We start from the raw sequence: 25,774 nt of genomic DNA on the forward strand, positions 1-25,774 counted from the left end.
GGTGTTTGTGTGTTTGCGCAGACACATGAAAAATTACAGGCAACATTGCATACGATCCCCACTGCTTTAGCAACAGTGGGAAGGAAAAACTCCCTTTTAACAGGAAGAAACCTCCGGCAGAACCATGGTCAGGGAGGGGCGGGGCCATCTGCTGTGATTGGTTGGGGTGAGAGAAGGAAGACAGGATAAAGACATGCTGTGGAAGAGAGACAGAGATTCAGTGAGGACTAGGTGTTACAGTCCCTGATAATGCTTGTTTAGATGGAGAGACTCTTGAGGGACGGCTGTTATGAGGAGGAAAGCCCAGAAACTTTGTCAGCAGCACGCATCGTTGTGTGCCTCAACTGCCGGTCTTTTACCCAGGCTAATCTGCCATTTTCCTTCCTTGGTTAGGTTTAGGGATTAGAGATCTGATCTAGATTATCATTTTAAATTTGGGACACATCATCAGCACTGGACCTTGGATTCATCGGGTGTTTCGGCCATTATCACTAGAATCCCTCATCCAAGGAGGCCCTGCCAGGGTTGGTCAGGCCCTGGAGTGTCAGTGGTTTATGTTAACTTATTATTTCTCTCCTTCTTTCTTCTGTTTAGTTTCCTACAGTTTATTTTCTATCTATTATTATTACAAATAATACTCACCTGTTTAGCATTTATGGAGCCTCACTTCTTCAAAGGGATAGAAAAGGTGATCGAGAGAAGTAAGACAAAAGGGACAAGATAGGAGAGAGCAGAGAGGAGAGCTGGAAGGGGGGCGCCCGATCTGGCTTCCCACACCTCCCCGCCGGATCCGGCTGTACGCTCTTCCTCCCCACTGCCTCCCAGATAAGGGAAGAAGAGCGGAGAATTTCTTTTCTCTCGTGGTTAGCTGACCGAGTGATGTCAGCCCTTTTTAACCATAGCCAGTGACTGGTCCTCTCAGCAGTGTTAGCTAGCTCTCTTATAGCCTGCCGTTGCGCCTGTCCTCTGATCCCAGTCTCTAAGCAGCTTTGCTGTTGTACTGGCAACAAAGCCCCTGCACCCCACCTCCATTTTGGGTTTGGTGATGCATTTCTGGATATGATCACTATGTTATATACTGATATTAATAGTTGTGTTTCTCTTTTAGAAGGCACATGTCCCAGGTTCAGGGTGGAGAGAGGTATCAGGCAGGGCTGCAGCATCTCACCTCTTTTATTCATTGTAGCCACTGAATTACTTGCTATTACTGTCATAAACTCAAACATCAAAGGATTAGACATAAATAATCACAAATTAATAATAAGTCAGCTTGCCGATGATACAACAGTCTTTCTAAAAAATAAAGAACAAATTCCATTGGCCTTAGATACAATAAAGATCTTTTCTGATGCTTCTGGACTACGGCTGAACCTGGACAAATGTGAACTCATGAGTATCCACAATTGTTCTCACTCTTCTTTGTATGATATACCTGTCAAAAATGAAATCAAATATCTTGGAATCTGGATAACTAAATGCATGGCTGATAGTGAAGAAAAGAATATTCAGAATACAATTGACAAATGCAAAAAAACTCTAAACCATTGGCTACAGAGAGATTTAACGTTGTTCGGCAGGATAATGTTGACCAAGGTTGAATCTTTGTCCAGATTAATCTATCCAGCTTATTCCCTAGCCATCCCACCAAGAATTATAAAAGACATCAATAAGGTGAATTTTAATTTCATATGGAAAAATAAACATCATTATATCAGTAACAGGGACGTGATAAAAGACTATGAAGAGGTGGGTTTAAAAGCAATCGATTTTGAAATAATGAATGGCATTTTAAAGATTAATTGGCTCCGATCATTCTTAAAAAATCATAATGAGATCTGGTTCTTGATACCATCTCTTATTTTCAACAAAGTTGGGGGGATCCAATTCCTTTTAGTGTGTGATTTTGAAATTTCTAAACTATCCACAAAACTTTCCAAATTTCATCAACAAGTTTTGTTAAATTGGAAATTAATGTTTAAACATAACTTCAGTCCCCACAATGTTCCATTGTGGAACAATAGGGTGATGTTGAATCGGGGGAAATCTATGTTTGTGGAAGAATGGATGACAAAACTAATTTGGTCTGTGACACATATAATGGATGAAAATGGAGACATACTTGAATTAAACAGGCTTAATGAGAAATATGACATGAGTTGCTCGTTCGAGCTCTATAAAAAGGTTTCACAGAATATCCCAACAGTCCTTGTAAATACGGTAAAGAACAATTTTTTAAATATACAGACTCCAAATTTACATAAAATGAAATTAGATGGTCTTGACTTGGTTAATGGAAAATGCAATAATCAGTTTTTGAGGAGGTATTTGGTTAACACCTTATATCCAGGTAGGACAAAACAGTCACTCGTCTTTAAAGATTATAACAAATCTGAGATCTCGTTGATCAGAACCAAATATTTAACATTTCCAATTCCCCCCAAATTTAAAGAAGTCCATTTTAGAACTACAAAAATATTTACCCCTCCAAAGAATTTATGAGAGACAGATTTAAATTTGTGTTAGACAACTGTTATATTTGTAAAACAACTTCGGAAACAACAGAGCACATGTTCTATGGATGTGTGACAATCCAGAATTTATGGAAATCTCTCCATGTCCTAATATTGTCCCAGTATGGATATATTGATTTTTGGTCTTTTCAAAATATTCAAATTGGAGTAATCCTAAAGGACAAAAATAGTGAGTTTTTAATTAACAATCTCATTATTATAACAAAGTATTACATACATAAATGCCGATATGCTAAATCCCCCCCTTCATGGCCTGCTCTTAAAAACGACCTCTCCCTGTTCCGTAAATCTCTTAAGCTAATAAATAAGTTCCAAGCAATCAAATTGCATAGATTTTTAGAAGAGTTTGATTTTTCTTAGCCCCTTATTTAAGTTATGAGTCTTGTTTATGGAACCTCACTTTTAGAGATTTTATGATCCCCATTGTCTTCTTTATTTCTATTCCTTGTTTTTCATTCTTTTTTTTATTGTTATTTAGTTTTGTATTGGTTATTCATCTTTTTATATTAGTATTATGTAGATGTGTGAATATGGATGTGTATGTATGCATGTGTATATGCATATATATGTATATATATGTGTGTGTGTATGTATGTTTACTTTCAGTTATTGTCGATTTCATTGTGGTGTATAGGAGATGTGATTCTGTTCTGATTGATTTAATATGTCGCTTGTCTCTTTGAGATGGTCATTGTTATTGTTCTAAATAAAGTTCATAAAAAATAAAGTGTGTCACAGGTTGATCTGGCTGTAGGCTGTGGCACTTGGCCAGAGGTGGCGCTGGTTGACTCGACTCCATGTTAGTGCACAAAGTAAACTGCTCGCTGTAGTTGTGAAGCAAAAACGCTGAAACCGGAGAAATAAACCGTGCGAGGGGAACGATAACGACAACAAGAGTCTCCCGATCGTTTACTCTTGCTGTCCCGTGAACAACATCGGCGTGGTGTTACTTGTTTGCTGTTTTCGCGATCGCGTCGCCCATGAGGATATCACCAGGTAAACTCGCCACATTTTTAAACATTTTGTTGTTCAACAGCATCAAGACTGACGGAGTGTGTTTGAGACAACCTCACAAGTGTCACAGGTGACACATTTGGCGTTTTTTTGCTGGTCTGTAGGTAGCAGCTCCTGAAACGCAAGACTGCCACACATCTGTTCGACCAACGCCAGTTGATCTAAACACCAGTAGATCTGGAACACCTGACATTAGAGACAGTCAGTCAGGGACTGGAACGCCTACCTCAGGTCTCTTGACCCGCATTATTAAACAGTATCCCGATTTTTTTTTTTTTTTTTTTTTAAATAAGCGAATCTAGTTTTTTTTTTTTTTGTGAAACAAACAGTTATGAAGCTATCATTAAAGTAGAAAATGTAAATAAATGAGACCATTAAAAACAAACCCTGCTTCTATTTTTTGTTGTGAGAATTTGTGAAAACTACATTCTGATCACATAAACGTCATCGTTTCCATATGTTCATGTTCTTTATATTTTACACTACCGGGCAGCTTTTTGCCCCATGTTTAGTTTCCTAGGATCTGTGCAGCTTTTTATGGCACCTAGCCATTTCCATAAACATTGTTTTTCATTCAAACATTTAATTAATTTATTTCAGCCTAGAGTAAATCTGGTCAGTGCACTGTCTTTGGTGTATCTTATTGTGGCCGTCCTTTTCTTGAAGGATGTTACATATTCTGCAATTCAGTTATTTCTTGTCCGAATATGAAATTTGCCTGACTGTGTTTGATGGTTTCATGGAGAATCTTGTAGCTTAGTATAACAGTATACTTTAATGTAATTAAAGAAGGATTGCATTTTTATTTCTGTTCAGATTTCAGATCACCATGATAGCCTGCTATTCGGCCTTTCCGCCGTCATATCCAGAGTCTTGTCTGTGCCCCTTTAGTTCTCCCTGTTCTGGGACAAATCTGTTCCCCAGATTTGTTCTGTGTCACTGGGCAGAACATTTTCCACATATCAGACAGCGTTAACAGACTTTTCTTCAGTTAGTTATGGTTGCAGGTTCAGTTAAGTTGTGTGTTATTCAGATGGTATCAGTGCAAGTCAAATTTGAGCTAACTTATTTGTAAAGATGCAGCTATTTCACGACTTGGTGTAATCTGTAATCTCAGCTCGTCTCCTTACTTCACCCTTCAGCAGTACAGTCATGCATATTTTGAAATGTTCACTCATTGGAAACCCCCCAGGTGTAACTCCAGGACACATTTGTTTTAGCTATCATCACTTTGTACTGAAACAAACACTGCATCTCACATTCTCTCTCAAACACACACACTGTAATTGCACAAATAATGTCAGGAGAATAGACACATTTTTGTAAGCTTCTGCAATAACCTTTGAGCCTTGTTACAGTAACAAAACTTCTGAGTTGTCTGTATCAAAGGTACTCATGACCGAAGCCCGTTCAGCGCAGGTCCAAACACACTGACTGGACAGGTCACTGTATAACACAGTAATTTATAGAATTTCTCATTCAGTATTACATTTCAGTTGACTAGCTTTGATATATAACACACGTTTACTGTACTGCAGGTATTTTCCACAAATGACACGGAGCGTAAGTAATATATTTCCCAGCGTGCGCCTCTGCCATAATTTCAAAAAAGGTGTGTAATTTAATCATTAAAGTGTAAAATGTTGATATAAGTATAATGTGCACACTGTGTACTGAATAAATAAAGTTAAGCTTTGGTTCATAAAATAGAATCATGGCTTAAATGTTAATGTAAATAAGTTTAATGTAACAAGGCCACAGCTGCCCTCTGTCAGTGCGCCCCAGGGCAGCTGTGGCTACACACTGGTGATGTAGCTTCCCATCACCAGTGTGTGAATGTGTGTGTGAATGGGTGAATGACTGAATGTAGTGTAAAGCGCTATACAAATACAGGCCATTTACCATTTACCAAGGCAAAAACGTGCATTCCATGTGATGTGAAGGGCCCATCTGATAGTCATGTTCAATGGGCCTCTCCTATCTCCTGGGCTCACCGGCTTTGGCCTAGCTGCCCTATAAAAAGCTATGGTTTTGGGAAAGCCTGTTTCAAAGTGAATTTTATTTATTCATATGACCCACAAGTGTGCTGTGCTTTCACCTAAATTTTAGGTTTCAGTTTAAAATTTTAGTTCTAACCTTTAGGGCCCTGCATGGTCAGGCTCCTCAATATTTATCTGACCTGCTGAAATCACATACATCTTCTCGGGCTTTAAGGTCATTAGATCAGAGACTGCTGGTGGTACCACGCACTCGTTTTAAAACTCGTGGTGATCGGGCCTTTCAGACTGTGGCACCACGGTTGTGGAATTCTCTCCCACTGTCTCTTCGCTGCACGGACTCCATTGATTCTTTTAAGAAACAGCTGAAGACATTTTTATTTAGAAAAGCATTTAATTAATTTCTTCTTATGCTGTTTTTATTGTTTTATTGTTTTACTTTGTTTTATTTACTGTTATATTGTTTTTATATTCCCATTTTCTGTGTTGTAAAGCACTTTGTGATTTTTATCTGTGAAAAGCGCTATATAAATAAATTTTACTTACTTACTTACTTACTTTCTGCTTTGTTTCTTTCTTTCTTTTTTTTTATTAGAGGCAAACACGTGAATCTCCACAAAAAAACAGACCGAACCGAAGAATTTCAAAGAGGAAAAGTGAGGATCTGTCCACACCACACCACGTGGAGGCGAGCATGTGAGTGAACTGTCACTGAAATCTTTAAAACAGTTTTCAAAAGTGTAGGAGCCATAACTGAATGTATTGGATTTTGACGATCACTGGGTTTTCATTTGTTTGGTTGCTATGGTGATGTGTAACGGGAGTCACGTGGGTGCTAGCGGTGACATTAAGAGGGCGTTGTCAGTCTGTCATTCACTGGTTTGATTTTGACAGAGAGGAGGGCTCTGTCAAAAGGAGCCAATCACATTACTCTGTCAACTCTCAAAGCACTTTAATAAACAAGCAAGCAATTCCACCTCTCGAATTATTGCGTAAAGTTGACTGCGTGTCAGGAAAATAGGCAGGCTCCATCCCTGGCCTCTAACGACTGTGGAAGTTGCTACAAAATGGTAGGAGAAACCTTTTTTTGGAACAGCTAATAGAGAAATTCAAACGCAGGACACAGAAGCTAAAGTGAAGCTTAAGAAGGCATGACGATGTTATCAGGGGTTAGTTAGTTAGTGCTAATGAATGTGAAAGCCTGCACTTTTTTCCAGGCCCTACTAAACATGGTGGTGTTGTGTTCTGGGTTCCAGGGATCAGGCAACAGCTGGGTCTCTGTGTCCCAGTGAACTGTCCATGAAGAGTAACGTGTCCATGGACATTCCTCCACAGCTGAGTGGAGGAGAATCTCCGACTCATAGAAGGTAAGAGACAAAATGTGTCTCAATAAAAAGGAAAAATAATCTTCTTTTTTTGTCTCACACTAAATTTCAGACCTCAAAATATTCTTGATTTCTATTCTTTTTTTCATCAGGCCAACCAGTGTAGTTATATTTACTGACTGTATGGTGTGCTGCACTTAATAAACTTGTGGAAAAACAAACCTGAATGAATTTGTGACACTACCTTGAGCATTTCCATGCCTGTGAATGTGCAAGTCTTTGCAGATATAAAATTCATCACCAAATAAAGCCTGTTCGAACAAAACTCTCCAAACAGCTGGTGCCTTTAGGTGATGCTGCACCAGTTACACACACATGGTCTTTGAGGGACTAGTGTGGTTGTGCTTTAGTTCTATCCACTGTTGTTCACATGTTGTAGCTATTTACAGTCGGGTTAGTCCTCAGCGGCACTGCAGCATGTGATAATTAGTGTGGATGCTGATTAAGCATCCACAGTATTGTTCTCCAAATCTTTATTCTATTTTCTTTATAAATATTATTATCTATTCCGTACGTTTTTTTGTACTCTAACTATTTGAACACCATTCAACTTAGAAAAAACATTCAACCACTGTTAGATTCCTCTTCTTTTGGACATTATTGCTTGTATTTTTCTTATTTTTAACTTTTATATTTTTGAAATTATTCAGCTTTATTCAACTAAAATTTCCCATGTATTTCAATGGGAGAATCTTCAAATTCTCATTCAACTTACTCATCTTTCAACTCTATCTACTTCATCATACGTTGACATAGAGCCACCATTCAAACTTTAAAACAAAGCCAAGACATTGAACTTGTATTCATCTTTTCAATATCTATTATACTTTTTCTTCAGTTCCAGTTTAAGTTTCATGCTTTTTTTCACCTGTTTCAGAGTTTATAATGGTTGTGTATGGGACGGAATGTTGGAGGTTAGAGTGAGACAGCTCAACTGCTAGAGTGGGAGCAGGGGAAAAATTCCAAATGCGCCGTCGATTTCCCCAAATATCAAGCGTGGTCCGGTGCACGCTTCGTGGTCCCATATATCCCACAATTCATAGCGCGGCAGTGGGTGTGGATAATTTTGCCGCAAAATACGGCAGAAGGGAGCGGCCGAAGAGGGTTTTTTTTTTTTCCAAACTTTATTGAAATCATAAAGCGAACAGTCAGTCATTCCAGTTCATTTTGTACAGTAGACATACAAGGCAAATAAGAGTAACAATATACAGCACAATGAAATAAGAAGGATAAATAAATAAAGGAGAAAAAAAAGGGGGGGGGGGAATGTGACAGACTTCATAACAACTTTGTACTTGAAAGTTGTGACAGCTCATTCCTTAAACATTTCTGAATGAACTTCAATCAATGATAAACCTTTTTTATTGGAAGTTAATTTAAGAGAGTTTAAGTAATATTCAATTTCAATCAAAAACAAATTAAATGATGGGGTTGAGTTTTGAAATTTACATTTATGTATGTGGAATTTCCCTAATAAGACGGAGCGGCCGAAGAGTGAACTGTCAGAAGTACTGAATATGACGTCAGTTATTTATGTGCGAATGTTTAATAATTAAAGTCAGTCATATATCCACAAACACAAAGAGCTGAAAGTCAGTGATATGTGTGTGTATATATGTATATATATATATATATCCATCCATCCATCCATCCATCCATCTTCATCCGCTTTATCCGGGGCCGGGTCGCGGGGGCAGCAGCCTAAGCAAAGAGGCCCAGACCTCCCTCTCCCCAGCCACCTCCTCCAGCTTATCCGGGGGAATACCAAGGCGTTCCCAGGCCGGCCGAGAGATATAATCTCTCCAGCGTGTCCTGGGTCTGCCCCGGGGCCTCCTCCCGGTGGGACATGCCTGGAACACCTCACCCAGGAGGCGCCCAGGGGGCATCCTTGTCAGATGCCCGAACCACCTCAGCTGGCTCCTTTCGATGTGGAGCAGCAGCTGCTCTACTCTGAGCCCCTCCCGGATGGCCGAACTTCTCACCCTATCTCTAAGGGAGAGGCCAGCCACCCTTCGCAGTTTTTGCTTCAGCCACTGCCCGAGCCGCATTCTGCTTGGCCTGTCGATACCTGTCGGCTGCCTCCGGAGTCCCACAGGCTAACCAAGCCCGATAGGACTCCTTCTTCAGCCTGGTGGCTCCCTTCACCTCTGGTGTCCACCATTTGGTTCGGGGATTACCACCACGGCAGGCACCAACCACCTTGCGGCCGCAGCTCAATGCAGCAGCTTCGGCAATGGAGACGGTGAACATGGTCCATTCGGACTCAATGTCCCCAGTCTCCCTCGGAATGCTGTTGAAGCTCTGCCGGAGGTGTGCGTTGAAGATCTCGCGGACTGGGGCCTCTGCTAGACGTTCCCAGCACACCCTCACTACGCGTTTAGGTGCACCAGGTCTGTCCAGCGTCCTCCCCCGCCACCTGATCCAACTCACCACCAGGTGGTGATCAGTTGACAGCTCAGCCCCTCTCTTTACCCGAGTGTCCAGAACATATGGTCGCAGGTCTGGTGATACGATTACAAAATCGATCATCGACCTACGGCCTAGAGCGTCCTGGTGCCACGTGCACACTTATGGACACTCTTATGTTCGAACAGGGTGTTCGTTATGGCCAAACTGTGATTAGCACAGAAGTCCAATAACAGAGCACCGCTCGGGTTCAGATCAGGGAGGCCGTTCCCCCCAATCACGCCCCTCCAGGTCTCGCTGTCGTTACCCACGTGAGCATTGAAGTCTCCCAGCAGGACAACAGAGTCCCCAGGTGGAGCACCTTCCAGCACCCCCCCCCCCCCCCCCCCCCAGGGACTCTAAGAAGGCTGGGTACTCTGAACTGCCACTCGGCGCATAAGCGCAGATGACAGTCAGGACCCGTTCCCCGACCCTGAGGCGCAGGGAACAAACCCTCTCGTCCACCGGGAAAAACCCCAACGTACCGGCAGCAAGCCGAGGGGATATTAGAATACCCACCCCAGCCCGCCGCCTCTCACCAGGGGCAACTCCAGACTGAGACAGAGTCTCCAGGAGAGAGGGGCTGGACTGGACATTATTTATACCCTTCCAAAAAAAAAAAATCGATCGGCCCATAAAAGCAAAAAATCGCCAGCGGCCCACCGGGCAAATGCCCGGTATGCCCGATGGCCAGTCCAGCTATGGCCTATATCTTTAATACTGCAGCAGCACTGGAAACAAATGCTAATTTAATGAAATGCTATGAGTCTCTGTATGTTTTTTTCCAGGCCCTTTAAAATGGTAGTAGAAACCAGTTTAATTGTGTTCTGGGTTCCAGGGATCAGGCAACAGCTGGGTCTCTGTGTCCCAGTGAACTGTCCATGAAGAGTAACGTGTCCATGGACATTCCTCCACAGCTGAGTGGAGGAGAATCTCCTGCTGGTAAAAGGTAAGCAGTCCAGATTAGAGTGGGAAAAAGTTCTGCTAGTGACCAATACACTGCACTCTAATTTCTAAATAAGGACGTAGACAGTTCATTTCCGTGACCATGACCAACACGTACAAAGAGCAGCACACATAAGCAGGTTAAAGCAGAGCAGAAAGGATGGTAGTCTGCTAACCAAAAAATACCAAGCAAGCTCCAGGCTGATGCAGTTGTTTCTCTTTGGAAACGTGTAGCAGTAAAAATCAAGGAGTCTTTGATATAAGAATGAACTCTTGTTGAAACAGCTGAGACCCTTTAAGGCCTTGAAGATGGAGCAACTGTTTTCTGGATTGGTCTAGCTAAGATCTAAGAGTAAATAATGTTTTATCTTCAGTGCGTCAGACGTTACAGATTTCAGAAATGTGTTATTGAAGACACTTTTTATTGTGTAATTTTTAATGTGTAAATGTCTTAATCTCTCTTCATTTCTATCCCATTAGTCTCTGCATTTTAGCTTGAAGACTATCACATGCCAAGCGCATTGTGAAAAACAACATGAAATTCCCAATTTTTGGCATGTGAACTTTTTGTGTAATACACACATTGAAAACATTGTGATTTTTGCTAATTTGTCCTCACATGAACATGAAGCGATGACGAGCTGTTCCTGATGTATCTTGACAAAAAAAGATGAAACTGAGGTTCTGGATGGTCTGATTCTCAGGAGAAGGCAGGTCGAGGGTGGATTTCCTGGTCTAATCCAGGAGCTGAAGCTTTCCTACACATTTCAGGATTTTAGTGGGAGTACAGTACAGTAGATTATTGTACGATCTACTGTTGTTGTGATTTGGCGCTATATAAATAAAATTGAGTTGAATTGAATTAGTGGGATGGTTTGAGCTCTGGTTGGCAGGGTTAGGACCAAAATTCCCGCACATTCTTCTCGACTGATAATGTAGTTGGTGTCACCTGCAGCATTAAGAACAGGCGAGTCCGGAAAAGGACTTTGTTTCCTAAAAACCTACAAATGCTGATGCAATCAGTCCAGTTACAGAAAACTGCTGCTCACTTACAAAACTGCCATTAGTGTTTTATAGCACTGACAGACAGATAGTTTTACACTGGTGACTGCAGACTGTTGTTACTGGCCAAAAGTGTCTTCAGTGCTTTCTTTGTGATGTCTTTCTTGCATGCATACGCAAGAATACTGTTAAGTGCAGCTTCACTGCTCTTGATTCATTTATGTATCAACACAAAGAAGCTAAGTGAAGATGATGCTGTCCAGGTTCCAAGGTTTATTATCTGTTGGACTTGATCTGAACTGAGAGCTAAACTCAGAGAAAAGGGAATGAAAAATAGCAGTTTAAAATTGCAATACATTCAGTAAAACAAAGTATAAAATATGCCAAGTGACAAAGAAAATGTAATTGTAGCCCATTTCCGGGCAATGTGAAATCTTAATGTTGTTTTAAAATGTTTTTTTTATAGATGCAGGTTTTCACAACTGAGTGGTCAGACTTCAAGCACTGAGAACCAGGATTTAAACGTAGGTGTCTTTCAAAGATTTTCCCCTCAGGACATAACACATTCTGTTCATGCAAAATATTTCATCTGTGCACCTTGTTGACTCATCCTATATCTAACCACAAATGTACACATTGTGGTAGGGTTTTTTGTTTTTGTTTTTTCCCCTACCATTTCCCCTACCATTATGCTTTAAACACATTTTTAAACAACAAAACTTGTTTTTAATTGTATTTATTTCAGGAATTTCAGACTGAGGTTTTAAATTTTGTCACATCAAATCTACAAAGTATTCTCACGGATCTTGACCCAAATGGAGGGCATGAAAAAGTGGCGGAAGAGAAGGTGCTGGTTGATGATGAATTGGTTCTGTCTGAAGCTTCAGCCAAAGAAGCATTTCGGCAGATTTGCTTCCACATTTTCAGGACCATGAAAAAAGAACAGTATGTTTACATCCTTGAGCAAAGTAAGAGATTATATTTGTCTGTAACTGTTTTTGTGTTTGCACAAAAGTAATTTCTAAGAATTTGGTGTACAAGTTTTAATTCATTTTTTAAATAGACAGTACAAAATATTTATCATTACAATGAAAAAAAATCTCGAATGTCTTAAAGTTATAACTATTTTCTATCCTCTCAGAGTATTATGGATCACTCATCATGTACCAGCTCAAACTTAAGCGTCATATGCAGCTGAAATATAAGGACATGGCTGAAGGGATACCAAATCAAGGAAATGCCACTGCTTTCAACAAAATCTATACAGAAATCTATGTGCTTGAAGGAGACATGGGCGAAATCAACACTGAACATGAAGTGAGGCAAATTGAGATTGCTACCAACCGACCAAGGTCTGTGGACCAAGGATCTATCAAGTGTGGGGACATCTTCAAGCCCTTATCCAAACAAGGGAAACCCATCAGAACGGTGCTCACCAAGGGCATAGCAGGCATCGGTAAAACTGTGTTGGCACAGAAGTTCATGCTGGACTGGTCAGAGGAGAAGGCCAATCAGGACATCCAGCTCCTATTCTCACTTCCTTTCAGGGAACTGAATTTGCTCAGAAGTCAAAGCTACAGCTTGATGGAGCTCCTGTGTGAGTTCTCCTCAGACCTGAAAGATTCTGGAATCAGAGACCTGAACCTCTACAAAGTTCTGTTTGTCTTGGATGGTCTGGATGAGTGCAGACTCCAGCTAGATTTCAGCGGCAATGAGAAATGTTGTGATGCTTCACTGACAGTTTCAGTGGATGTTCTGCTGACAAACCTCATTGCCGGTAACCTGCTACCCAAAGCCTGCGTGTGGATAACTACCCGACCAGCTGCAGCCAGCTGCATCCCTCCATGGTATGTAGACCGGGTGACAGAGATAAGAGGCTTTGGCAACCTTCAGAAGGAACTGTACTTCCACAAGAGGATTGAAGATGAAAACTTAGCTAGGAGAGTTGTTACTCACATCAAGTCAACGAGAAGCCTGTACATCATGTGCCATGTTCCGGTGTTTTGCTGGATTTCCTCGATTGTCCTTGGAAAGATGTGTTCCAGTGCAGCAGGAGGGAAAATGCCCAAGACGTTGACTCAGATGTACATCCACTTTGTGACACATCAGACCAAACAGATGTATGCCAAGTACTCTGAGGAGCAACAACTGGACACCCAGGAGAGTAACCGAGTAATCATGTCACTTGGGAAGTTGGCCTTCCAGCAGTTGGAGAAGGGCAACCTGATTTTCTATGAGGATGATCTTAGAGACTGTGGTATTGATGTGAAAGAAGCTTCAGTGTATTCAGGAGTGTGCACTCAGGTGTTCAGGGAAGAATCTGTGATGCAGCAGAAAGTCTTCTGCTTCATCCACCTCTCTGTCCAAGAGTTTCTGGCAGCTTTATTTGTGCATGTGATGTATAAAACCAGCGGTGTAAACCTGATGACTGAAAAACCCGAACAGTCCAGAACAAAGTCAGCATCCAAACTGCACAAAGCTGCAGTGGACAAAGCCTTACAAAGTGACAGCGGTCACCTGGATCTCTTCCTGCGATTCCTCCTGGGACTGTCTCTGGAATCCAATCAGGTCCTGCTCAGAGAACTGAAGATAGAGATAAAACCTTGCGGACCCTCCCAAAGTCACGAGGAAACAATTGAGTACATCAAGGAGAAAATTAGGCAGACTTCACATCCTGACAGGTGTATAAATCTGTTCCACTGCCTGAATGAGTTAAACTACCATTGTCTGTTGGAGGAGATCCACAACTACTTAAACTCGGGCCAAGACCCAACAATGATCAAATTTTCTGCAGTTCAGTGGGCAACACTGGTCTTTGTGTTGCTGACATCACAAGAAGAGCTCGAGCTGTTTGAACTTAAGAAATACTCCAGAAGTGAAGAAGGGCTCATGAGGCTCCTTCCAGTCCTTAAAGCATCACGCTCAGCAATGCAAGTATCTCTCAAATTTAAATTTCACTCACACCTGGGCTGTGTGATAAATAGCCTCAAAATAATTTCATGATATTTCAAGGACAATAACAAACTTGGTCTCATGTACCAGAACAGAAAAACTGTTTGGGAGGCTACACTTTTCTACTTCAAATTGATTGTAATGTTATTTTCTAATATAGCGGTCCCCAACCCACGGCCAATGGACTGGTATCGGTCCGTGAGTCGTTTGGTACCTGGCCCCGAGAGTTGAGGCTCGGGTGTCAAATTTATGATTTTCAGGGTTTTTATCATTAACTCAGTTTCCCTGGGTCTTTTCCTGTGTTGTAGTTGTGTCTTATTTTGAAAGAAATATTTACGCGTTACCATAGCGAGCAGAGAGCATTAAGGGGCTGAGAGGAGGATGTTACTCTCAATGTTAAAGTTACACAGTTCCACAGTGAATTTGAGTTTATTTTTATATTTACAAAATACCACAGTTTTTGTCTCGGTTGTATCATTTTATTTTGTTGTATTTATCCGCCACACCTTAAAGGCTGGTCCGTGAAAATATTGTCTGACATTAAACCGTCCGTGGTGCAAAAAAAGGTTGGGGACCACTGGTCTAATTGACACCTCCAAGGCAATTAAGTCAGGCAATTAACATTATTCAGCATACCTGTGAGTGGCCACGTTAGGACTCATGTAAGTTTTCATTTTTAGTGAAAAGTTGAACTTTAATTCAGGCTAAAGTATAGGCAACTTTGAGTGTTTACCCCTTCATATTATGTGTCAGATGGAAACATTTCAATTAAAAATGTACATTTTGAAATGTTTTGTATAGTTTCAATCATGTTTGTCATTCTGTTTCTCAGGTTAAATGACTGCAGTCTCACCCCACACTGCTGTCATGCGCTATCCTCCACTCTCACCTCATCATCCTCAGAACTGTTGGACTTAAATTTAAGTGACAACAGCTTGCAGGACTTGGGCGTCGAGATACTCTGCAGCGGACTCCAGAGCCCACGCTGCAGGCTGCAGACACTGAGGTGATCGAGTCTTGGATTTGTGTGTACTTCTGAATTTGAGATGATTTAAATACTAAAGAGTAAAAATAATTTTGTAAGGTGTTTCTTTTTCTATTCAGACTTTTTTTTTTCCTTTATAGTCTTCAGTTTTAAACATTTTTTTACTAATCATTCAATATTTTGAGTTTTGCATTTTTTTAAAAAGTATTTTGCACATAAATGAATCTTTTAATAACTCAGTCATATGTTGTACATGCACCCTTGGTCCCTGAAAGTTCTGTTCTAATGACTTTGCTATGACTTTGATGCCACCCTGTCTGCTCTTTCAGGCTGAACCGATGTCATATCACCAAGAGGGTCTGTGAGAGTCTAGCTTCTGTCCTGAGCTGTCCCTCATCACATCTTAAAGAGCTGGATCTGAGTGACAATGACATTGAAGATCTGGGAGTGCAGCTACTTTGTTTTGGTCTGGGAAAAGTAAGCTGCAAACTGGTAACACTAAGGTAAAACGACTTCAAATATAGTGGAGTGACTTTATTAGTGAGATGATCTGCTCACCAAAGTTAGATTTTTTCCTAAATAGTGACATTGATTTTTTGTAGATTGAGTTTTTGTAGTGTCTCATATTTAAAAGGAAAAAAAAAAAGCTAAAACATTTTTCCCTCATATTAGATGTTTTTAATGTTTCATGTCTTAATGTAACTTAGATAATAAGTCCTTCACTGGCTCAGCCAGTGGACTTATTTCTAGGTGAAACACTCAGGACGCACTCAGGATGAATATGTGTCTAAAATTTGGAGGATGTGATGTTTATACTCCAAGTGGCTTGATGCCTCTCTTCTTTTTCTGCTCCCAGCATCAACAAAGAGCTAGACCAGCTACCAATAGCTTAGAAATAGAGTCCACTGAAGCCAGTTTTATCTAATGAAGCCCATGGGCAGGATCAGCAGGAGGAGGGGATAGTTTACTTTTCAGGATGAAATCTGACACTGAGCTTCCTTTCTTGACTCTGGGTGAAAGAGGCCTAAGATAAGAGACTAGCCCAGAGGCCTCGAAACTAGTCGCAGACCTCCTGACAACCTTCAGTTGCTAAAAAAAATGTGTAATCCCTGAATAGTTGGTGGGAAGTTTGTGGAGGTTGCTGGCAGCACAGATGGGCAGTATCGCATTTCAATAACACGTTACTGTAATCTGATTACTTTTTTCAAGTAACGAGTAAAGTAAGGGATTGCTATTGCAAAAAAGTAATTGGATTACTGTTACCTTCCCGTAAGCACACTGCGTTACTAAACTGTGATTTTGTTTGTGAGAGTGTCTCATGACAATGACGTACGAGCGTGCGACATCCGTGGTAACAGACGTGTGCAGATCAACGATTGATAATATGGAGTGATGGCATTTAAAGCTTGGAAGTACTCACATTACTTTTAGTTTGATTCTGTACAAAGCGACACAAACATCAGCGTCCGCTCTACACTCTGCATGGGTAGAAAACTTCTTTCTACAGCGAAAAATTAAACTTCAAATCTGAGTGGGCAAACCTCCACCCGCCCCACTCCTGCTAAACAGGTGACAATAGATTTAAGAGCCGCTGAGTCTTTGATTTTATTTATTTTATGCTCTGTTTTACTTGCATCTATTTGAAAGACTGAGTGTAAACACAAAGCATTATTTTATTTTATATGCTGGAATGTGCAGAAAATAGGTTTAAATGTTAAACAATTTCTTCCAGTCAAAGAGTGTTGCATATAATTAAATTTTTGCGTGATGCATAAAGTTAAAAAATTAAAACTAATAAAACAAAAAAGACTTTTACATTTGATTCAATTTTATATGATGGATTATGCAGAAAAAATTTAATTGGGCTGAAAGATCTGTTGCTTTATTACATATTCAGGTTTTTTATCATGTTTTTACAAGTAGCTAAGCAACTAATTACTTTTAAAAATAAATAATCAGTAAAGTAATGGGATTACATTTTGGAGAAGTAATCAGTAATTATTTACTAATAACTTTTTTCAAGTAACTTGACCAACACTGGCTGACAGTTGCCAGGTGAAATAAGACAGAGTAAATGACAAGTGCCTGCAGGCAAATCAGCGTCTTCTATGCAACCTGCTAGTGACCAAAGCCATCACAAGGAGGTTTTCAGTGCAGCACCTGTTTGAGGGCTAGTAACTGCCAGCAGCCTCTCAGCAATTGGTAAGGGAGTAGCCATTTTTCACTAGTAACTGGTGGTTACAGGATGGCCTACGTGACTGTCCAGCACATGTCCAGCCTTGGACAGCGCTACACAGGGGCTTCATAATGGCATCCTATTGGGCTTTTTGTATTTTATGGCCTCAGGAATTCACGTCAAATCAGCAGGCACGCCCATCCGGTTGTTCAGTGATGACGCGACGAATCCTACTTCCGGGCCTAAAGTAGTCTGCGTTTAATATGGCTTTTGTGTTGTTAACATGTTTAATGTTATGTATTTTCTTCTATTTGATCTCAAAAAGCTCCTAAAACAGTCAGTGATCACTGTTGACCTCCCTCGGCTTTTATTACCGCTAATCATTCATTTAAGCTCAGTTTTTAAAACCTTACGATGTAACTACAGCCCAGCCCATGCAGCAGTATATGAATGACTAACCTCGTATTGTGGATGGATTATCTCAGTTGTTCTCCTGGCTGAAGTTTGGTCCTTTTACAGCATCCTGCCATGCGATTACATTTGTTCCTGACCACCGAGAACACTCACGTTAACTTTTATCGAGTGGAAAAAAAGTTAGCTTGTTTATATTATGCTAACATAGCTGTGTCGCTAGCGATCACGTAGCACATCATTATATACCAGCTAGCCCAACTTCAGTAACCCTACAAACGTCACTGCTGTTTAGTTTTCTGTCTTCATTTATGTTGGAAGTGATAACAGAGCTGTACGTTTGAATTTGTTTCCAAAACCCCGCAGTCAGGACATGCTATATTGTATTTAGATAGAAGCTAGCGAGCTAACTCCCTGCTAACTTCTAACTCCGTTAAATGTCATAAATTCCGTTTTCATGGATGCCTGGATGTTAAACTCAATTGTTACACCTGGTAGAGCAGAACGCTGATCATTTTATTAAAGATGAAAGACTTTAGACAGTTTTTAACTCTCAGTAATGCCATAGTGATCGTTTGATATATGGACCTGCAGCGGAGTTTAGGTCCAGACACGGCTAGTGACGTCAGACTGAACGACCGGATAAAATAGTGAAGTAGAGGGCATGCTCGGGAAGAGTGCAAAGTTATCAGATTGAATTGGTTGGATGTTTGGGGTTTATTGAACACCTTCGATACCAAAAATAAGTTTAAACAGGTGTGTTCTGTTTACATGCAGCAACTGTGCTCTTGTTGGGCCTTTTTGGGAAACAGGAAATTTGTAAATATAGCCACTTTTCCCTGTGTCACATACATATGTCACAGCCAACATGTGACACTTTGCCCAGTTTGATTTATAGTAAGTCTTAAATTTGTTTAGGTAGTTAACAGCAATCCCTTTATGACTCCGTGGATTATCCTCACAGTTGAAGTTGGTGGATCACCAAGACTAGCTCACACTGACTGCTTCATCAGGAACTTTGACCTTTGGTAATTGAATAATATGATATTAAATGATGTTGCTCCACAGGCTGTCATTCTGCAGCATCACAGAGAAAGGCTGTGGTTTCTTGGCTTCAGCAGTGAAGTCCAACCCATCCCACCTGAGAGAGCTGGACCTGAGATACAATCACCTCAGTGAGTCTGGAGTGAAGCTCATCTCTGAAGCTCTGGAGGAAGAACACTGTGAAAATATTAAACTCAGGTAAAAACAAACCAAACAAACATGTTTATGTCTTAAATGGGAGATTAAAGCCCTTCCCTGTTACGAAGTTTGTTACATTTTGAGCTTTATTTAACTGGTAACTAATTTCCGAAGCAGCACTTCCTCTTATTTTAGCAAAACCGCTAATGTTGAAACTCCTGTAATGGAAGCACAGTGCCTGCTGGTTTAACTGGGAAATGTCCAATACCATCATTATATGTTTAAGCTAGTGCTGTCAGCGTGAGGCTGGACGGTGTCAATGCATTAACAAGCTAACTGCACTAACGCGTTAACGGAGATTTGTCGCATTAATGCAGTTATGGCGTTAATGTCATTTTAACGCTGACAGCACTAGTTTAAACAGTAAACAATATTATTTACCAAATCCCACAGAGTCTAGTAAGAAACACACCTGCTGAGGGAGGAACACACACTAAACAGCTCAAAAGGCCAAGGGGGACAGTGAACTCATTACTCACTGATTAAAGGAGCCAAAATATTAGAATTATATTTAGCGTAAGCTTTGTTAAACTTATCTGGACATTATTATTTAGTTTGTACTGATGTGTGCCCTGTTCCCCCCACAGAGTGGACCACAATGCAGAATGCTGGTTAAAATCTGGACTGGCAAAATGTAAGTTTTGTTGTTGTGTGAGCAGGTGTGATGTGAAGCAGGAAACACAAACACATCTATCTTCCTGTTAAAAGGGAAACTCCCTTTTAACAGGAAGAAAGGGGAACCAGGCTCTCTGGGAGGGGCGGGGCCATCTGCCACAACCAGTTGTGCATGATGGGAACCTCTGACAGTACTGAGGTACTGCTGTTCATTACTTTATGAAGCCTTCTCCAGAAAGCTTTTTTTGCATTTTGGCAAAAGATTTCAAAAGATCTTCAAGTGGTTTAAATTAGAGATGGACCGATCTGATATTACGTATCGGTCCGATACTGTCCTAAATCACTGGATCGGATATCGGAGAGAAAAGAAAAATGTAATCCGATCCATATCACAAAAGCACCTCACAAAACGTGCGACATGGCGTAACTCATAACCGTAGCACGTCGGAGTATGCACCAGGTGATAGAGCGGTTGTGGCGTGCCAGACCTCTCGGCGGTCTGGTTGAGCATTTGGAGCCTCGCTACCAAAACGGCATTTCATCTCCGAGAAAGTTATCCCAGACAAGTAAAGCAAGTGTGTAAGTTCATCTCTGAATGTTTGTAAAGCATTGCCAGCAAATGCTGGGAGCGACTGCCTCTCCCCCTCCCTCTCCTGTTTCTACTTCAATCATGAAACTGATCAATGATCAGCTGATCGTCTCTCTTGTTTGTTTTTGGCCCACTTTGCGCCTGAAAGAGGAAACCAGCGGCTGAACAACAGCAGCACCTTTGAGCTTGATAAGCTGTTGTTAGAATTTATTTAATATTACTTTCTACACCAGGATCTTTTTCTATGCAGCTGACAGCTGTAACTGTGCAGGGGCGGATCTAGCATGGTTTAGCCAGGGGGGCAGGTAGGGCATTAACAGGGAAAAGGGGGGTACTAAGGTACTACTTTTCTTTCTTATTCTCATTTAAAATGTCTAGTTTTTAATAAATAATTACCCAAATCTTACAACCGAAGTTTTCATCTGATGTAAAATGTATGGAAGTCCATTACTGTATATAGGAACTATTAATTAAATTTATAACCTAGTAAGCTATAATATGTTTTCCTTTGGGAATGTTGAATCTATTTAGTTATTGTAGAAAAATTATTGATTTCTGTGCTTTTTTTTTTTTTTTTACACGTGCATTAATAAATTAAAGTGGATTACGTCAGTTAAGCATAATGAGGCAGAGCGTTGGGGGTGGTTCCCTATTATTATTATTTTTTTTTTCTGCTAGGAGTTTGCAACCCTAATAGTTAGGTTGCTTAATATTTCCACTAAGTCCTCTTTAAAATACCAGAATAGGGAGGATGGTGCAGGTTTAAGGTTATTAGATTGATCAGTATTGCTGATCTATGAAATATTTTGGGTGCAGTGTATCTTTTGCATACAGGTATAACACAATAGCTTTAGTTTGGTTTAGTTTTTTAAACTTGACTATGAACTTATACAAAATGCAGCAAGATATTTAAAAAAAATTTTTTTTATTGATTATAAAATACGCTATATCGGATTTGTATCAGTATCGGCAAATATCCAAATTTTTGATATCTGTATCGGTATGGGACATAAAAAAGTGGTATCGTGCCATCTCTAGTTTGAATCCACTTTGAGGAAAATCATTTACAAACTGCTCCCAATTTCATCAGGACTGGGTGTGTAAAAAATTCAGCCCGAGACCAAAAGAAGTGTCCACAAACTTCATAATGTCATCCCAAGGTCTTTAGATAAGCCTGCAGCTGTCGGTTTCAGAGTTCATCTGTTTCCATATTACCAGCAAGGGGTGTGTGTCAGGTGCATCTCTTCCTCCAAACATGGCGGGTCGAATTGAGGCCAAACATGTAGTTACATGTACAGACAGGCCTGTACATGTAACTTCTTGAGCAGGGGGGCCTTGCAGGTGCTGCCAGAGTCCAATCCAGTATGGCGTAGTGTGATAGCAGTGGTCTTCTTGGTGAATGTGGTCCTACCTGCCATCGTTAACAAGGTCCTGTGTAGTTCTGGGCTAATCCAGCACCTTTCACACTGTGAGGCAGGATCCTGCATGGACCTCCAGACGAAGGTTGACTGATGGTCATATTATATTTATTCCCTTTCTAAATAATCACACCAACAGTGATCACCATCTCACCAAGCTTCTTGCTGATGGTCTTGTAGCCCATCAGCCTTGTGTAGGTCTGCATTCCTGTCCCTGGCATTCTTTGGCAGCTCTTCGGTCTCACCCATGGTGGTGGAGAGGTTGGAATGGAGGAAATTGGTGTGCTCCATATACATAATGTGTTGATATATTAGAAGTATCTGGTTCATTGACTGATTGAAATCTGTGTGACCCATGGATTGTAATCTCAATTCAGAATTCTGGCTTGGTTGTAGGGGCACAAATACCAACTACAAGAGTTTCTCGACCCAGTAGTAAGTCACATTTGCTCGAGGATCTTATTTCACTCTCTGACACGTAAATCAGTTTAGAACTTTTATGTGTTCTTTATGTTTTTCTGGATTTTTAGTTGATATTCTGTTTCTCTCTATTAAAATGAAGCTACACAGAAATTAGAGATTGTTTATTTCTTTGTAAGTGAGCAAACTTACAAATTCAGCAGGGGGGGTCTAATAATTATTTCCCTCACTGCAAATGAGAGCTACACAAGTTACCTTTTTTGGTCGATCCAACTTTGATCTTAGTGTGTGATTTATCAAATCTGTCTCAAAAATTATATTTAATTCCTATTACCTTTCTCCAGATGCATGTGAGCTGACACTGGATCCTAACACCGCTCATAAACTCCTCGTCCTATCTGATGGCAACCGAAAAGTCAGCCAAGGCAGGGAGGAGCAGCCATACCCTGATCACCCTGACCGGTTTGACCACTGGACCCAAGTCCTGTTCCAGCAGGGCCTTACTGGGCGCTGTTACTGGGAGGTTGAGTGGGAAGGAAACTGGGCTGGCATCGGTGTGACCTACAAGGGCATCAGTCGCAAAGGTGTTGGAAACAGCTGCGTAATAGGATACAATGAGAAGTCTTGGGGACTGCACAGTTCAGCTCATGGCTATGCCGCTTATCACGATATCAAAAGCATAGCCATCCCAGTTCCTTCATCAGGCTGCCACAGGGTGGCGGTGTATCTGGACTGGGAGGAGGGCATCCTGTGCTTCTACAGAGTTTCACCTGGAAGGTCCCTGACACACCTGCACACCTTCTTCACCAAATTCACAGAGCCTCTTTACCCTGGGTTCAGAGTGTGGGATTATGACTCCTCTCTCAGATTGTGCCAGCTGAACTAGGCTTTGGCTCGGCTTCATTAGACCACTGATACTTTTCACCAAGTAGATGTTGATGGAGGCAGAATATCATCAGTGTAACCTCAAACCTGCTCAGACACTCGACTAGCTGCTAGTAATCATCGCTGATGATTAAACCCCAATGCATTTGGTCCCTAAAATTACAAAATTGATGTGGATGTCCAAATTCTCCCAGGCCTAGTTGCATGTTTAGCTGATGTGTTTTTAATTTAAAAGATTAAAATGTGTAACTGTGCTATTCCCTCAGTTTTATCTTCAGCTGAATGACAATAAATACCCGATTGTAACACCGGCAGTGTGAGATGGTTTTGTTTTTACTGGACCATGAAGTCCTCTGTATACCAAAGTATTCTAGAGTCAATGTGAGGTCTTCAAGCTTCTGGCTCATCTACAAGACTTCTTTCTGTGACTGTGTACCCATCCTGTCATTTTTATGTTGACTGTCAGCTGCTTGTCTCATTTAGTCCTGAAAGACTACACAAATCTAGACATACTGTATTCCTCCCTCACTATTATTAAAACTATTATAAACCACGTTCAGGCCTACATGTGAAAAATCAAACATGTTGATCTATAGTTTTGAAAGCGAGGTCATTAATAAAACATATCCCACAACTGACATTTAGTCAATGAATCTCTGTTTGCAATCACTGTCACTTATTTGTATAAAACACTGTCAAAGTGAACGTGTGAGATGTTTTATTTAAATCAGTGAATGGTAAGTTCAGATGATCACTCCACCTCTTGGAATGTTGAATTTGGACTCAGGTCTATTTTTCCTATGGTTTTCTGTTAACAATGGCTTTCTTCTTGCCATTCTTCCATAAAGGCCAACTTTGTGCAGTGCACGACTAGTAGTCGTCCTATGGACAGATTCCCCCACCTGAGCTGTAGATCTCTGCAGCTCGTCCAGAGTCACCATGGGCCTCTTGGCTGCATTTCTGATCAGCGCTCTCCTTGTTCGGCCTGTGAGTTTAGGTGGACGGCCTTGTCTTGGTAGGTTTACAGTTGTGCCATACTCCTTCCATTTCTGAATGATGGCTTGAACAGTGCTCCGTGGGATGTTCAAGGCTTGGCAAATATTTTTGTAGCCTAAGCCTGCTTTAAATTTCTCAATAACTTTATCCCTGACCTGTCTAAATCCAATTGAGAATCTGTGGCAAGATCTGAAAACTGCTGTTCACAAACGCTGTCCATCTAATCTGACTGAGCTGGAGCTGTTTTGCAAAGAAGAATGGGCAAAGATTTCAGTCTGTAGATGTGCAAAGCTGGTAGAGACAGACCCTAAAAGACTGGCAGCTGGAACTGCAGCAAAAGGTGGCTCTACAAAGTATTGACTCAGGGGGCTGAATAATTACGCACACCCCACTTTGCAGTTATTTATTTGTAAAATATGTTTGGAATCATGTATGATTTTCGTTCCACTTATCACGTGTGCACCACTTTGTGTTGGTCTTTCACGTGGAATTCCAATAACATTGATTCATGTTTGTGGCTGTAATGTGACAAAATGTGGGAAAGTTCTAGGGGGCCGAATACTTTTGCAAGCCACTGTAATTGTGACTTTCAATTTCAATTTCAATTTCAATTTTATTTCTATAGCACATTTAAAAGTCACAAGTACAACAAAGTGCTTCACAAACGAACCATACTTGCAATTTACAACAGGAGAAAACAGTTAACAAAGAATAAAATTATAAAATAATAATATAGGAACAGACATGAATCAGGGAAAATTAAGCTAAGTAGTTTGAAAAGCGAGCTTAAACAGATGGGTTTTTAACCGAGATTTAAAAGATTGGATAGTTTCCGACGCACGGACATCAACCGGTAGGCTGTTCCAGAGTTTTGGTGCAGCGAAAGCAAAGGCCCGATCCCCCTTCGTCTTTAATCGAGACATTGGTTGCATTAGGAGCCCCTGATTAGAGGATCTGAGTGCCCTTGTAGGGATATATAGATTAAGAAGGTCAATCAAATAACTGGGTGCCAAGTTATTTAAGATTTTAAAAGTATATAAAAGAATTTTAAAAACAATACGGTATTTGACAGGAAGCCAGTGGAGGTCAGCTAGAATGGGAGTAATATGATCCTGTCTTCTAGTGCCGCTTAAAAGGCGTGCTGCGGCATTCTGGACTAATTGTAGGCGTTGAATAAGAGAGAGTTGGAGGCCTAAGTAAAGAGAATTACAGTAGTCCAGTCTAGAGGTTATAAAAGCATGAATGAGCCTTTCAAGGTCTTTATGTCGTAGGTAAGGCATTGCCTTCGAAATTTGGCGTAGTTGGTAGAAGCTGGTTTTTACCACTGCAGCCACTTGCTTATCTAATTTGAGGGAGCTGTCCAGCATTACTCCGAGATTTCTGACAGTGGGCGATAAGTGGCTGGCATAGGAACCTAAAGTCTCCGAAAGCTGTTTCAACGGCATGTGGCTACCAAAGACGATAATTTCTGTTTTGTTTTCATTGAGGGTGAGCGAATTATGCAGTAGTCAGTCTCTGACGTCACACAGGCAATTAAGCAACGGCAATAGCGGGGATTGAAGATCCAAATCCAAAGGGAAATAGATTTGGATATCATCCGCATAGCAGTGAAAAGAGATATTGTGATTTCTAAAGATTTTTCCCAGGGGTAACAGATAGAGAGAGAACAACGTGGGACTTAACACAGACCCCTGGGGAACACCGCAACGAAGGGGTGCGGGGGAAGAGGAGTGATTTCCCATAGAGACAGAGAAAAACCGCTCGGA

At 40.9% G+C, this 25,774-nt stretch overlaps 2 protein-coding genes across 2 annotated transcripts in view; one reads left to right on the top strand and one right to left on the bottom strand.

The window, feature by feature from the left end:
- Positions 1 to 64: 64 nt before the first annotated feature.
- The window catches only part of LOC146565003 (putative C-type lectin domain family 20 member A), a 56,127-nt gene continuing 30,417 nt past the window's right edge, over positions 65 to 25,774 (bottom strand). Inside the window, exon 4 of the mRNA XM_085292845.1 lies at positions 65 to 196. Coding sequence (XP_085148971.1) covers positions 129 to 196 — 68 coding nt within the window. The 3' untranslated portion in view covers positions 65 to 128. The remainder of the gene's footprint in view (positions 197 to 25,774) is intronic.
- Positions 6,694 to 23,531, top strand: LOC146565004 (NACHT, LRR and PYD domains-containing protein 3-like). Its single transcript, XM_085290631.1, has 11 exons — positions 6,694 to 6,701; positions 6,799 to 6,909; positions 10,211 to 10,321; positions 11,786 to 11,843; positions 12,065 to 12,287; positions 12,461 to 14,249; positions 15,104 to 15,277; positions 15,586 to 15,759; positions 18,912 to 19,085; positions 19,673 to 19,719; positions 22,472 to 23,531. The coding sequence occupies exons 1-11, from the start codon at positions 6,694 to 6,696 to the stop codon at positions 23,011 to 23,013; spliced, it is 3,411 nt and encodes a 1,136-aa protein (XP_085146757.1). The 3' UTR covers positions 23,014 to 23,531.

The sequence above is a fragment of the Mchenga conophoros genome, linkage group LG11 (assembly GCF_057382185.1).
Source record: "Mchenga conophoros isolate Kocher_MC1m ecotype Shallow Benthic linkage group LG11, M_conophoros_male_GT1.1, whole genome shotgun sequence".
NCBI classification, from domain to species: domain Eukaryota; kingdom Metazoa; phylum Chordata; class Actinopteri; order Cichliformes; family Cichlidae; genus Mchenga; species Mchenga conophoros.